The 16,196-nt window shown below is 36.0% G+C and overlaps 1 protein-coding gene across 4 annotated transcripts in view; it reads left to right on the forward strand.

Moving 5' to 3' along the window:
- MYT1L (myelin transcription factor 1 like) overlaps window positions 1-16,196 on the forward strand; it is a 128,874-nt gene that overhangs the window by 66,353 nt on the left and 46,325 nt on the right. For all 4 annotated transcript variants that reach the window (XM_063389265.1, XM_063389270.1, XM_063389254.1 and 1 more), the window contains exons 10-13: window positions 796-1,043; window positions 3,343-3,579; window positions 5,267-5,388; window positions 6,309-6,377. In XM_063389265.1, the coding sequence (XP_063245335.1) occupies window positions 796-1,043; window positions 3,343-3,579; window positions 5,267-5,388; window positions 6,309-6,377 (676 nt within the window). The remainder of the gene's footprint in view (window positions 1-795; window positions 1,044-3,342; window positions 3,580-5,266; window positions 5,389-6,308; window positions 6,378-16,196) is intronic.

A 16,196-nucleotide genomic window follows, 5' to 3' on the forward strand; every position in this document is an offset into this window, starting at 1 on the left:
TCACTGCCCGCGGTGGGAGCAGGGAGGGCTGCCTTTGGTCCCTGCTGGCTTTATGAAGAGTTGTAGGTGCTCAGGTTGTTTGAAGAAGAGGGGAGGATTTTTCACTTGTACCTGTTGCCATTTAAACAGCCATTGCTTCTGCACTTGTGCAAGTCATGGTAAAAGTAACACATGACAATCACCTTTCTTCTCCTGCTGTGCTCCTGTCATTGAGATGGCCAGTGCTGTAATATTTGCCTATGGTGTAGGAGCAGATAAAGCTTTTAGGAAGCATGAGGTGTTTGAGGACACATGGCTGGTGCTGTGGCTCAGAGGCCAAGCTTACCAGCCTTGCAGTGGGTTTGATCTCCAGTGACTCTGGGGAGTTCTAGGCCTTAAAACCAACCTCATGTAAATAGGGAAAGGTAAATAGTTTTACTTTGCCCGTCATTAATAAAAATGATTGAGCTGAGCAGATTGTACCTCCTGTCTGACTATATATGTGGGGTAAAAGCAGTGTTTCTGTGTTTTTATTGTTTTATAAATCCAGCCTGTTTGTCAGAACAATTCATGATCATGTCATGCAGATTTTTACAAGAGGTTATTTCATATAAACTCACACATGTAGCATATATAACTCACAGACAGAAATCAAGAAATACAGCCATCATTCTTATTGCGGGCTTTTTTTTTTGTTGTTTTTGGCATTTCTTACTGTTCCTCATTATAAATTTCACCTCCAGCAGTTTGTTTTCCTCTTCACTTATGCAGAATGCTCCTTCTTTTGAGTCATCCTTGTCATATTTCTTCCCACAGCTAAACGCTACTGTAAGAATTCAAGTCCAACCAGCAGCACAACAAGCAGTTATGCCCCTAGCAGCAGCAGCAATATGAGTTGTGGTGGAGGCAGCAGTGCCAGCAGTACCTGCAGCAAGAGCAGCTTTGACTATACTCATGACATGGAGGCAGCACACATGGCTGCTACTGCTATTCTGAATCTCTCCACCCGCTGCAGGGAGATGCCTCAGAACCTCTCCACTAAGCCTCAGGATCTCTGTGCAAGGGTAAAAATTAGTAAATCTGTTTGCTGATGAAATTTCTCTTAACTGTACTTGCTGTGTGGCCTCGATTGAGAGAAAAGCTTTAGTACATCTTGCCTTTTTTCCCCTCAAAATTAACATAATCGGGCAGCTCTGCTAAAGCAGGGAGAAACAAAAATAAAAGAAAGATACAAATTGCTCACAAATGTCGCAGGGAATCATGGTGGGTTTATAAACAAATGATACAGATACCAGATAAAGATACAGATAAAGATATAGATAAAGACAGTCCTGTATTTGTCTCTTATTATAATTATAAAAGATGTTTGGATTGCTTAAGTGGTATTAATTTCACTGCTCTTTGGGTATTGTTTTTTTTGCAAAATGCAGTGGGGTTCATACATTTGGCAAAAGGACTAAGATTTAACTCTGCATTTTCATTTAAAAGTCACAAATGAGACCTAAGCTTGTAAAATTTTTCTTGTGCAGAGAAATCTGTGGTTCTGTATGTTAAATTCTTGCCTGTCTGTGATACCAGAGTTCTTAAGTCAATGCATAATACATTTGAAATGAGCACATCCTCCAGTGCAGGTGACTTAAAATGTGCATAACAGTCTTGCAGAGTGACTGGTGTTCTGTATATTCATAGAGACTCAGTATATTATAAAATGGCCATAGAGATACAAAGAAAAGCTTTTGTCATTAAACTTTCCATATTAAGAAAAAAACTGCACTATTAACATTTGTTAAAGATTTAGAAGATTTCATTTTTAACTTTAAAGTTTTTGCTCTAATAGCTGTTCAAAAATGAGTATTTGACATGAACAAGCAGACAGGACAGTGCTGCCTACAGGAGACCACTAGATGGCTGAGCAGACAGATGCAGTGCAGAGGAAACATTTTTATTGTGCTTGTAGAGAGATTTTGAGCTGGCAGACATGTTCTGTTCTTCTCCTATACACAAAGGTTTGCTTTCCCTTATTGTGAAAACTGCCTCATGTGATTATCATTGATAACAAACTAAACCTGTAGCTGTAAGAATTAGTAATAATCATGCTCTAAGCCAGAATGGACTTTAATTTCAAGTGCTGCTTTTTATATTAATTTATTTAATACTGTTCAAGAGAGAAATCTCTTTCTGGCATGTAAATAAATGCAGATCTTCTCTACTCAGTAGGATGGGAGAAGCTGGAATACAATGCTAAAAATCTTCTGCATCTAAGCCAGAAAGGGCCTCTTTCCTAATGTGTCACTATATTGCAACTGAAGGAATGAGTCTGAGGAGATAAACAAATACTTTCTAAATTAAATTAGCTGAATAGCAGCAATTAGATATAAGCTCTAACAAAAGGCAGTAATTCAGAAAGAAAGATTTGCATTCACAGTGGTTTCCTGCAGCTCTGTTGTTACTCAAGAGGAAAGCAAGTCACCAGACACGCAAGGAGTCAGTCAGATTCACATTCATTTTGAAACCAAATTTCTCATGGAACACATCGTTTTTGGAAAGATGAGGGATTCTCTATGGGCATTTTAATCTTATCTATCTTTCGTTTTTAAATTGGGTTCATTGTAAGATACCTTATTTCTCCTTATCTAATATAATAGACAACACTTGTTTGTTTCTGTAAAAAAGCCCCTTGTCCCATTTTTCACAGTACCAAGTGTCACAGAAATCGGCACAAATTATTATCAAGATAGATACATGAATTGTTGATATGTGTTCATCTGCAGGGAAGGAGCTGTGCAACTTAAATGCATTTCCACATTGACAAATGGTGTCCAAAAGGACTTCTTTTGATACTCTACCTCCCTGTTTAATTTTCTGACTTTATCTATTCAAGCATTGACTGTTAATATAAAAGAAAAAATGAAACAAAGATTTTTGATGTGAGCTGGTCTTTGTTTCTGTAATCACCCAGACAGATGCCAGGACTGAAAACAAGAATTATGCAGATGTTACCTCACAGGTTACTTCACCTGTCACAGAATGAATCAAGAGCATAAAGACAAAGGCAAGAAAATCCATTCAGAGATTTCTCCTTTGTAGATCAGATTTTGCACCTATGTTCTGGGTGGCAGGAGGGATACTGAAGACTCTCTACTTACCCCCCAAACATCAAATTAGCCATTCAGGAAGAAATCTACTTTAACAGCATTAATGTTGTGTAACAGCATCATGCTATGTGTAGGAGGGGGCTCAATGCTTACAATCTATACAGGAATGGAAAAGCATTTTATCATTCTGCTAGGCAATCAGATTGAAGAAGAGGTAGCAGTTTGCCAGGGTGAAGCTGAATTAACAATATTTTTCTTATTTTGACAGAATCCTGATATGGAAGTCGATGAAAATGGGACGTTGGACCTGAGCATGAACAAGCAGAGGCAGCGAGATGGTTGCTGCACCATTTTGACCCCACTGGAGCCAATGTCCCCACAACGACAAGCCGTGATGAACAACCGGTGTTACCAACTGAACGAGGGGGACTGCTGGGACTTGCCAGTGGACTACACTAAAATGAAGCCAAGTAGGATAGATGAAGATGATTCCAAAGAGATTAATGTATGTCTTTTTCATCTATATAGTTCTTGTTGCAGTCTGATTTTGGTAATTCATTAATTTTCTGAAACTTGGAGGGAAATAGGAAGCAAAATTAGTATGTGACAAAACTGGTGATTTTCTACAAAAAGGACTTTTCTGCTGGTTAATCTCTAGGACTATGCTGGCACACATCTGATCTGTGACTAAGTTCCATAAGACAACATTTGAACCGTGAATGTGAATCATGTTTTCTAACAACATCATCTTGTTAACAAATACTTTCTGCAGTAAAGATGTTTTGCTATATCCAGATTATGTTACTCTGTGTGAGCAAGTTGACATAACTGTGCAATACTGGGATAATCAGCTCTGAAGACAAAATATTCTCCTGAATTTGAAAACAATAAATGATGTGCTGAGTATTTGAAAGCATGTATTACTTAGAAATCAATTTAAACAAAGCAGCAGAGTATAATGTAAGCTTTCAACTATTTCAACTAATCTTCCAGATTACTTGTATGCTCTTGACAGCTCTGTGTAAGGGCCTGTATTACTGAAATACTTTCTTTCAAGAATACAAAGAAGAGATATAAGAAATCAGTGTGACTTTTCTACTTATAATACCAAGACAGCAGCAAAACCCTTTAAACAGAAGAGGCAAATAAAGAAAATATGCCAGTGAATTGTTATTACTTTTCAAAACAGAATAGACAGGACACTGAAGAGGTCTGCTGACAAGGTTCAGTGCCACTGTTTTTTCCTGTCAGGTTTTAACCCTTATCCATTCTGCAGCTTAAAAGCCTGCACTCAGTTCAATTTAGTTGTTTGAGGACTTCTAGAGATTGATTTTTCTTGGTTTATAGCCAAAAATTAGGCTAATCATTTGTGTGTAGCACATCTCTTGCCAATTTTAATTAAACCATAAAACTATCCTCAGTATCTTTGAAATATATAACGAAGTGGCATTTTCACTAGATATCCTGAATGCATTCTAGCTTTAATGATACAGTTAAGCTATTAATTTCACTGAAGTTGGCAGGAAATCTGTCACTATCAAGGAAATGTGAGGTAAAGCAGCGTGTTTTTTCAGAGTAAGAGCTCCCTAGTTCTACTGTGTTGTTTATAGCACCATCTGCAGGAATCCCGGAATCCCTACATTCAGCCACTGCATTCCTGAAATAGATGGGCTTGAATTTCTGAACATCACTAAAGTTAATTACAAATTATATCATTCTGTCTTGCCAGACAGATCCACGGAGATTGGTCCCAGACTGAAATTCTGTGTGTAGATATTAAGATTGCTTCTCTTTCATCTTTGAGATGTTCTAAAGACTTGAAAATGCTATTTAAGATGGCTTTTTGATGCATAAGATACTGCATTTAGTCATCTTTCTTGCCTTTTCTGTTTTGGAGTGACTTTAGGGAAAAAAACTGAGTCTATAGAGAGAAATAACATGACACCTATAGAAAAAGCTGGAGTTTTTATTTTTCTTATTAAAAAGATGATATATTTCACTTATTATGAAGTCTTCATCAAAACATTCAAATATTATATAAAAATTTAGTAAGTGAAAGAATATAAAATAATTTCATAAATTTTCTCTGTCAGAATAGGATAAGAAGGAGATACCACCTGATGACTCTGCTTTGTTTTGTCTAAGTTGTGACCTTATCTAGCTGAAATTAATGTGTATATATTTGCCTGTAGCCGGAAGATTTGGATCCTTTCCAAGAGGCACTTGAAGAAAGAAGGTATCCTGGTGAAGTTACAATCCCAAGTCCTAAACCCAAATACCCTCAATGCAAAGAGAGCAAAAAGGATTTAATAACGTAAGCATAATGTGAGGTGAAATTATTTATCTCCTTTTAACTTTTTCTCTCTTTGTCTTTTTTTAAACCAACGAATACATATACGCCTTGCAGTATGAGCATGCAACATTTGCAGCATATAAATGTTTCAAACTGCCAGTTAAGTAAAGTGATAAGCTAACGTGTATTTGCTTGTTCTTAATGATGCTATATTGTATTGAGCCATTTTCATTTAAACCTGTTCATTTTGCAGCTTTTCGATTAGGATGCTTAAAACCCCTTGCAGTCATTGCAGCTAAACTGGAAACAATGAAACTTTTAAAAGTTTTTTTTTAAACATACTTACTATTTTGGCTGTTTTTGTTTTTGTTTGGTGGCAGATGTCCAACACCAGGGTGTGATGGGAGTGGTCATGTGACTGGTAATTACGCCTCACATAGAAGGTGTGACTTCATTTTTTTCATGGTGGATTCTGTCTTTTCAATTTATTGTTTTCAGCTTACCTCAACAATGCTGTCAAAGTAAAACGTTGAACTATGTGTTAACCCTTTGAGTAATACATGTTGATCTTAAAAGCATGCTAATTTGTGTGTTGTATAAACGTCTTTTATTTTTAAATAGATTACTAAAATTTCCAAAGTATTCCTTAAGCATTTAAGTAGTTAACCCAGGAATTTCCAATATTTTTGTTATATTTTTCTAGTTCATAGAGAAACAAACAAACAAACAAGATCATTTACAGTATGTAATTTTGGAAGTAATATTGATAACTGAATATATTCAGAGGGTTAACTATATTACAGAATTCAATATTACAGCACTTGCCCCATCGCTTTTCTGCATTACAAACTTTTACTTTTTAATTTTTATGTTGTGTTTGTTTGGGAGTGTTCAGGTAATGAGAAGATTAACATACTTGTATGTCCTGCCATGTCTTACAGTTTATCTGGCTGTCCCTTGGCTGACAAAAGCATTCGGAGTATGCTGGCCACAAGCTCACAAGAACTCAAGTAAGATATAAAGAACAAATATTTTCTTTGTAAATATTTATTTGACTGCAAATTGTGTAAAGTTGTATCAGAAATTAGAAATGCTGTCTGGAGAGTTGCTGCAGAAGGGACTGATCCTGCTTGGAACATGCACTGAAGTCTCTAGAAATTCCATACAGGGGGGCTCTGTACATAAATATGTTGACCTAGTATGTCCTTTTGTGTGTCCATTAGGTGACAGGCATGGACAAAAGACAGAACTTCTTGAATTTCATCCTAATGTTTGAATTCCTATTCAATTTTTTTCTGAACTTTGAGTTTGCTAGTTAGAACAGAAAATTCCCATACAATTAGACTGATGAAACATTTCTGATTACACAAGCAGTACAGCATTGCAGTTTCTCAGACACAGTTGGAGGGAAAACAATTTGTTTTTTCCCAAATGCTTGCATAATTTTCCCCAGGTTTGTATCATTGCTACCAGCCTAATGCATTTTCTCATGTGACTGTTTCTTAATGTTTACTTAGTTATCTCCTGCTTAAAATGAGTTCTTTACTATCCTTTTCAGTTCTTTGGAGTAACAATTTTGAACAATGAGGGTTAGAAAATCATGAGACATAGCTTTGCTCTGTCTTCCTGCACATACGCTCTACTGCAACTGTCTGTGTGGAAGCATTTATTAGTGCTATGACAGGGCGGTGCTCCTGAGCTGATAATTTGGTTAAGATGGAAAAATGTTCACAAGAAATGAGGAAAATTCAATAGGGAAAGTATGAACGGATACCTTAGGCTGCCATACTGCTTAGCAGTATTCTGTCTTTACAATACATTTCTTGAGTTCAGTACGTTCACTGATTAAAACTGCCAAACAACTCTTGATGTAAACCATGGGCAAAATAAGAAAGCAAGCATGAGAAAACTGCTGGAGTAAGATTGCTCTCTAGTTTTGCCTAATCTAGTTGCTAAAGGTAAACAATAGATGCAAAACTTACATCTGATTTCCCACAAAATAAAAAATAATATTTTGAAACTATTAGTTTAGGTTATGCTGATATATGCTGCCAGAAGAATATGTGATATGCAAAAGGGGATGTAAACGAGATCAGGGAAAACATTTAAGTCTAAGGAGAAAAAGACATGTGCACACCAGAGAAACTCAGGTTTGGACCTGGATTTTGGGTTGGGATGGGTCAAATGGTAGAAGTGTGAGGAAATGTGAATGCATAAGCAAAACACAGTCAAGACTCTTGAGGCAGCATGAATATTTTAAGCAAATACTTTGCTGTTTTATCCCTTTATAAGGTTTCTACTTATCTTAGGAAGCTGTTTCTGGATTACTTCATCTCAACTGCTTTTCTCAAACATCTGCAGTCAAGGCTGCCTGGTAGAAATCAGGAAGAAAAGAATCCCAAAACACCTAAACTTGAGATCCCACTTCTATGTCATGCCACTCTCTCTCCTTATTCTCCTAAGCAAAAAGCAAGATTAAGTTAAAGTAATATTTTTAGGTGTTAAATCTATTATTTATTATTTATTAGCATAAATTATTAATTTAACAGTTGTCATTATACCAGCTGAACACATAAAACTCTGTTAAGTTTCAAAATGACAGAATTTTAAGCAGGTTTATTTAATTCACTATATGGCAATTCTTTGTTTTCTGATCATATATTTTTCCACAGGATAACAATGTAAATCATTGCACAGGGCAGATAGTAATCATTGGATAAGCAATCAATTAATTTCTTCTCTTTTCCTTTATTATCCCATGTGAGGGCCTGTCTGTTATTCACTCTGGTTTTCTCAAACTGCCCTCTAAAGATAGACTTATTAATTCACTCACACATTTGTCACTACCATCACATCTGAGTGTTTCCTAATTAATTTAGTTATAAAATAACTAAATAAATAACATTTAATAACATTTGCAGTTATATTCTGAAGTAAATATGGTACTATCCTCATTTTAAACCAGGAAAAATTAGGTATATAATTTTGATTGCTCAGCTGGATACTTTTAGGACTCAATTTGTCAGTTCTTCACATTGTAGAGAACTGTATATGTTCAAACCCTTGAATTTGCTTAGAGTTATGGGAATTTAGCAGATCTGTGTAATGTAATCGATCCTTTGTGAAAAGGGATGAACTCTGCAGAAGGAGACTCCAGTTCCAGAGAAGCCACACTGTCCTTTCTCCTATCCCAAAACTCTGATCAGTCCCAGCTCCCACTTGGCCCATTTAATCAGTCCTGTTTTTCATCATTTTTTCTACATTGCTCCCTGTCTCAAGCTCCCTTGTCTGATCAGCCCATCTCCTGCCTCCATCGCATTTATATTTTTATTGTCCTCTGTCTCTACATCCTGTGAAGTTGGTACAGAGACAGAAATAAAGCATCTTAGCATTTCCCACATATACTTGAAAGCAGGGAAGTAGGAGTCCTTTGGATGGCAGCATCCTTTATACAACTCTCATTTGTGCTCTTGTTCTCTGCTTAAGATGGAAGAAGATGTGATCATGTAAATGTAATGTGCATGCACAAAGCAGCTAAACCAAAGCTACATAAGAGAATTTGATTTTGAAATTTTTGAACTGTGAAGTACTTCATTTACATCTGTTATATTTCTGTGTGTGAGGTCTGGGAGTATAATTTCCTTGTTTCTAAAATGAGGAAGCAGAAGCTGAAAAGAAGCAGAAATTCCATAGTATGGGATACTACTGGCCATCTGTCAGGCCACCAGCCACCATGGGAAATTTTGATGTGTGCTCTATAGCCTGAGCTGCTGTCCTAGCCAACAGCAGTAGAAGCTTTAGTGATCTGCATGGACTGGCACCAGGAGGAGATGGGGAACATTGCTGGGATGTTTCACACATATTTGCTGACAGCAGAAGAGAAGTGAGAATCAGTAACCTTGGCTCCTGCTCCAGGCTTAGATGGAAATGTATACACATTTTTTACCTATAACCCAAGCTGAGATCCCTTCTGTCCTGTCCCTACCAATCTGTACTGTTCTCATCTCTTCTTCATCTTTTACTCCTTGTTCAGATTTTCAGTGCACTTTTTCCCATTCTTCCATAAAGATTTCAACCTTTGTAAAATTCATGGCAAATACTTGTTTAATTTATAGGGTACAGAGAACAATTGATAGTGTAGTAGAACCAAGAGTGCAGTGTAGGAATCATATTTCTGTACTGCATAATTTGGAAGGATTTAATAACTCTATGGCTTCACCATGTATCAAATATCCCACATGTGCTGGTAAAGCCTTCATATCACATTTTACTGATACATGATCTCTTTGTGTGTATTTTACAACACATACAAATAATGTATAATGCAGCTTCCTAACTGGAATTTTGCTAACACACTGATTTTTTTTTTTTGTTCCAAACTAAATTATAGAAGAGCAGACACTTCAAATAATATTCATTAATAGTATCTGTCATATAATATTCACAATCAAAATAATATAAGAATCCTAAAAAGTTAGAAAAATGTTTATTTTGCTTAGCAGTCATGCCTACTGTATTGCCTTTTGGAAATTGTGGCTCCAAGATACCATTACTCACATATCCGGTCTCTCAGAATAATAATGTTGCAACCTTCAATTAAATTGTTCCAGGGTCATCATAATTGCTCCTTATCATTCATCTTTCTCATCTGTAAGGGTTCTTGCTCAGGTTCACCATGCAGATTGCACAATTTTTCATTTTTGCCTAAAGCTCAAATAGGAAAGTGAGAGCCTTTGTGCACAGTTTGTCAGGAGACTAAAGCTGTTGCAGCCTGGTCAGTGATCTCCAAATAACAGAACAATATTTTCTGCTTTAATTCTCAGTTGCTTATGGTGGGACAAAAAAAAAAAAAAAAAAAGTTGACAGCTTTTAAAGCTGTCTGAAGAAGTCAGTATCTGGCAAGGAACCAAACTTTTCCAGTATTAATATTTTGATTATAGTACTTGTAAAAGCAACTAATTTTTAAAGTTTAATTTTTAAACCTAGGAACACTCTGTCGATGAGTAAAGCTAACAATGATGGGAAAGCAGTTAAGAGCCCACCCAGTGACAGCTACCAGTATTAAAGTATTCATAAATTAAATTCCATGTGATCTTACCAAGGGGCTTTTTCTTACCAGTTTTCTTTATTTATTCCTTATCATAGCAGGTTTTTCTAACAGTTACTATTACTTGTAAATTGTAAAAACATTGTGGAATTATAAATACTGTTAAAAGCAACATTTTGAAGCACTTTAAATCTTACTCAAAGCAAATAATTAAAAAAAAAAAAAACCAAAACCACAATCCATAGCTAAAATTACATATTGTTTTAAAAGGACACATTTTCTTCATCAGTAAATCAATCCCAGCTAAAACACAGCTTACTGACTGAGAGAATTTCTAATGGGTGGTGTCCTCTCAATGTGGGAACCTGAGAACTCAGGTACCAGAGACTCCCAGAAAGTGACAAACCTATTTCAACTTAGTACTACTTCGATGTAAAGATAATCACAGTTTTTCAAAGGCCACTGAGGTATATATATATATATATATACACACACACAGATATATATATACATCTTTTATATATAGGTAACTAAGTGTTAGCTTGGTCTGCTGTGGAACTAAATATCCCATCCTCAACATCTACCCTTGTTGTCTTGGGTCGATCTTCTGCTTGACAATCTCATTATTGCTTATTCTGAAGAGTCTGATCCTCAGGAAGACTTGCAGTTCAACCAGGTGCTTACAAGTTCGGATCCTTCCTGATACTGTTGTAGTATGCCCAGTTCTTCAATCCCAAAGCATCTGTGTGGATTTTCTAATTTCTGTGGTGGATGTCTTTTGGTATTTCCTACAGAGGGACAAGTGCAGTCTCCTTTCCCTCACTACAATGAAACCTGAGAGCTTTTGTTTCCCACATCTCTTCTTAACTCTAAGTGAGGAGCTCAGTCTATTTTTGGATGTTCTTCACAATAAAGACTTGGAATTTCTGTGCCTCCATCTTTTTTCCATGTCATTGTGCCACAGTGATCTCCATGTCCTAATGATCTTCTACTCTTTCTCTTACCTTCCTGTCACTCATCTCCCTGTTCCCAGAAGTGTCACCCTGGCAGTGTTCACATAGAAAAGTGAACTTCTCTGAAGCTCTCCCTGTTAGACATGGTTCTTCTTGAAAAACAACTCCATGCAGTCGTGTTTTTGTGATAGAAAGGATATCCTTACCTCATACTTCTAGGAAAATTCTTCTAAATTAATATTATCTATTATTTATTTTTACTGATGTGATTTTACTGCAATTTGCTCAGCAAGAAATGGGAAGAAACAGCCTCCCAGAAACTGAGAAGCTTCTGTTGTTTTTATTCTGATGAATCTATAAAATAAAATATTACTGGAAAAGAGTAGTAATCTCTTCCTTGCTGCAGTCATCTGGTAAAAAATAGGCTTTCTCCAAATATAAATTTAAAATGCAGAGACAAAAATGATTAGGATATATTAGTAAAACACCACAGAAACATTTCCCTCTTTATATATAGGTACCACATTACTCTTGGACACTGACCAGTGCCTGTACTGTTTTAAACCTTGATAGCTCTTCCAATATACAGTCACTTTATATACTGAAACCAGTTATTTCTGCAGATTTCTGTTTACCTGCTGGAGTGATTCTCCACCTACATCCTGTGTTTTCCACTTGAGGTGTTTCTGATGTTCAGTTTCTAGGTGTGCATTTGTTGTTTCATCTGGAAAGAAGTATTATCCCTTGCCTTGCCTTTCTTTCCCACCTTCCCCTTCCCTTTTCCTGTTGAGATTACATCTGTCCTCCTGTAAGAATGCAGCAAGCCTGAGACACATTATATAGTTTTCACTCACTTTTATCTTAGAAAATTACTCTTTGTTGCAAGAGAAATGACCGTTTCCATTCCTATTATCAACTTTTTACTCCTGTTGTTTATGTCTTTTTATTCTACGTGGAAACTTAATAGCAGTTGTCATTACAGTTTTTCTTGAATATTAGTAAGTAATCTTGTGTTCAGTTGAAATACTCCTTTGATGCTAAGTATGTATCCTTTGAATCTGCAGGCACTTTCTGAAATTCCTTGGTGCTTTAGCTAACTTTTGTATAGGAAATGTGATTGCAAGGACCATATGTGATGTATATGGAGAAATGCTAAAAAGTGCTTAAGTGAGCCATTTGTAAATGATAGTGTTTTATGAATTTATCTGTAATGTTGTGGTAAAAAATGGAACAAACTGTAGTTTTTGATGTGTTCTTAAATTGCTAGTGTGCTAGTCTAATTTAAATTATTAAAAACAAAACCAAGGAACATAGATCCCCAATTACTAGTTCACCTATAAGGAATAATCTTCCCCATTTTGCTCAACAATCCTTGGGCCAAGTGAAATTAGGAATCTTATGTGGTTTCAGTGGGTTTTTTTTGCATTTTTGTTTCCTGTATTTATTGCAGATTTCCACTTGGATACCTTATCTTTGATGGCAGCATGCATGCCTGGCCAGAACAGAACATCTTGGGCTCTGTTCCTGCACTTCTCAATACTCAAATGGGCACTGTAGGTTATACCTAGCATTTCCAACCTCATGTTGTGTGGTGTTATGATAATGTCCTTTGTATAGAAACCCATCATCTGCAGCAACCTCATCTCTGTAGTCGCAATAAGTTTTACATATGGAAGTGGCTGGGCTTTTTCTCTGTTAGAATAACTCATTCAGACTCCGGTAAGGTTGAGTCATTCCATTTTCCTCACTTAAGTTTGTCGACTTTTGTCTCTGAAATGGAAAACACTTGAGTTTTGTTTACATGAGACCCTTCATCATTGTTTTCATTACTCAGAGGTAGTCTTAAAAGCATGTACTCTCTAAAAAGCTCCTTAAAAGCCATCTGCATATCAGTATCTCTGATGCTGTGAAATGCTCCATGCAGGCACGACATTGCTTGCATGAAGCACCTTGCAGAATCAGGGCCTTAGTAAGTTGTCAATACTATGAAATGCTCTGAAATGAGAGGCTTCCTTTGCATAGTGGTATCTACAAGAGCCAAACAGTTCATGGCCTGTTTCTTTATGTACTTAATTATTCAAAACAAAAGATAACAGTAGCTTATATTTTTTTTTACTGTTTGGATTTGAATCAATATTTAAAACCATTTACCACTCAGTTATTACCAAAATAGTCTCAATTCAGATGAACAGTCACTGGATTAGAGGAATTTTTTCAAAGCAATCTGTATGACTTAAAGAGTCTAAACTTTGTTTTTAGAAGGAATGTTAAGTGGTGGGCATCCACATCCCTGGAACTTCTATATGCCTAACTTTGAAATTGGAATTCAGTGTCTGCAATAACAACTTAGGCAGTTTTGAAGAGAAACTCTTTAGTTCCTAGCTCATCACTAATCACTAAATATTTCAGTGTGAATGTTTGTTTGATGGTTTATTTTAATTTTTGAAGCTTTTCTCTTGTCAGTCATTCTAGTGCCATACTGTGCAGTTTCTTAGCAACTATTCTGAGAGGAGCACTTAATTGTGATTAATTATAAATGAATTTGTTTAGCTGTGTTAATATGCCCAATGAATCTCTCTAAGGCCTTCTTGTCTTGGAGTTTTTTCATTTGTACAGTTGCCTCTGTCTTCCTTGGGTTTGGTCATACTTCTTTGTCATTGAACTTGTCCTACATAATTAATCTCATTCAGCCTGGCATTTGCTTGTAATCAATTCAAGGATCCTTTCTTTGGCACAATTTGGTAATTGTGCAGACTCCCATTGTGGTGTTGATCATTTTTGCTTCAAATCAACAGATCATAACCAATTTCTCATTCCATCCAGATCTGCAAAGATCTGCAACATGATGCTGTGGTATATCCCAAGTGCTGAGGCAATCCCCATGGGAAGTTGCATAAACTATACAGTTGCTAAAAGGGGAATTAAAAATGCAGTGTTTTGCACTTTCTGTGGTTGGTCAGACTTGCCAAAACCCTTTAATATATCCCTAAAATAAAAGTAATTTTGTCACTTGAAGTCCTAAACGTGATTGTCCAGATCCTCAGTTGGTGTAAATTAGCATAGCTCCACTGTCTTTGGAAGAGTTATGCTAAGATACAACAGTGATGATCTGGGCAGACGCCCTCAGCTACTCTCTTGGGCTAGCATTCATGTTTGATTGCCTTATTGAAATCTTTTGAAGTTACAAAATTCCTTATATTATTTGGTTTCTTAAAATGGCCCGTTGCTAACTCGATTATGTGGTGTCTGTATCTGCACAGTAACATCTGATTTTGCCATGCAGTTAAGTTCATCCCTTTATCTCAGTACTATTGGGACTTTATGTGGCACACATTTTTTGCAGCACTGTAGTATCTATATCAATGTTTTATATCTCTAAAATATCCCATATCCCTCATAAACACCTCATCATAACCTTCTTTTACAATATTTTTGTATTCCCAGTAAGTGGAAGTTACATTTGCTCATCTGCATGTAAGAACTGCTCTTCTACCTAACACACACAGAATTTCCACTGCTTCAAAGTCTGTTGATTTCTCTCCTTCCACAGATAACAGCACTGTGCTCTTTCAGCATGGCCTCAGTTGTATGAAAAAACCTTAAAATTTGAGGAGTACTTTACCACTGGCCAACATTAATTATTTTTGTATGCTTGACTGTGCTTGCACTGTACTCAGCTTCAGCAGTATATGTTTTTTGTAATAAGGAGGCAGAGGAGGACTGAAGTATAAACACATTCCTACCATTAGGTATTATTTTTTGGACTGTGGGAAAAAAAGGAAAGAAGACAGACCCTTCAAAAATGAATCTGAATAAATTATATTTAAGATGTAGTCTCCAGAGTTATAATATTGACAGAGTTTCCTTCAAATAATGAGCTGTAAAGTAGTCAGTCAGGGTGATATTTAAAATGCCTTCTTTAGGCTTCAGAGTTAACAGTACACAGAGATGAACAAAATCTAGTTTCCAAATTTTCAGACTGCAAATAAATGGGAATGTCATTATGAAAGCATATGATCAGTTAAAAGATATTATCTGTAATTTATTCAGAAGAGATTACATACCCAAGTATTTTTCTTCTATATTAAATAGGAAAAGAATCAAAACATACAGATGCAGTTAGTTTATAAGAAAACCAATTCATAGACTTTCTTTTCTTTTTTACAGGTAGAGAAATAGTTTTTTTAGGCCAGTCTGGCACTTCTACATGGTGCACACCAAAAGTATTCTAAAGAACTATTACAAAATCACAGCTTACTCCTTTTACCAGTAAAACTATGAGCTTGGGGTGGGGGTTTTTTGTTTTCTTGTATAAACTGATGATAACTAAAAGAAATAAAATTACCCCACATTAAATGCAATCTATTGAATGCTGGATTCTGAGTTTAATAAGTAAAAAACATTCCTTTTTGACTCTATGATTGGAATCCCTATTTCAGTAATGAACCAGACATGATGTCAGGCAATAGGAGGAGAATAAAAAAAACTTCATTATTTCTTAAAAATAATTGTATTTTTTCTTTTAAATCCCAGAGTTATTCTTTAATGGGGACTGAATTCAGAAGCTGCTGGGCATTTCACAAATAAGTTTTAATTTAAAAGCTAAAAAGTAAATGTTAGTTATGCTAGACACTGCAGAGATATGCTGGACACTGCAGAGAAAAATCACTGGTTTTGTTCCCCATGAATAAGATTTGTGAAAAAATTATAGAAAAAAAAACCTCAGGGGAACCATAAAAATTTATATGGAAATAACTGAATGATTTTAAAAAATGATAGATCATGGGTTTCTCCTCAAGCCTTCTCCAGGAACCATTGTAGGTGGTGGT

This window comes from Prinia subflava, chromosome 2 (assembly GCF_021018805.1).
Source record: "Prinia subflava isolate CZ2003 ecotype Zambia chromosome 2, Cam_Psub_1.2, whole genome shotgun sequence".
Lineage (NCBI taxonomy): Eukaryota > Metazoa > Chordata > Aves > Passeriformes > Cisticolidae > Prinia > Prinia subflava.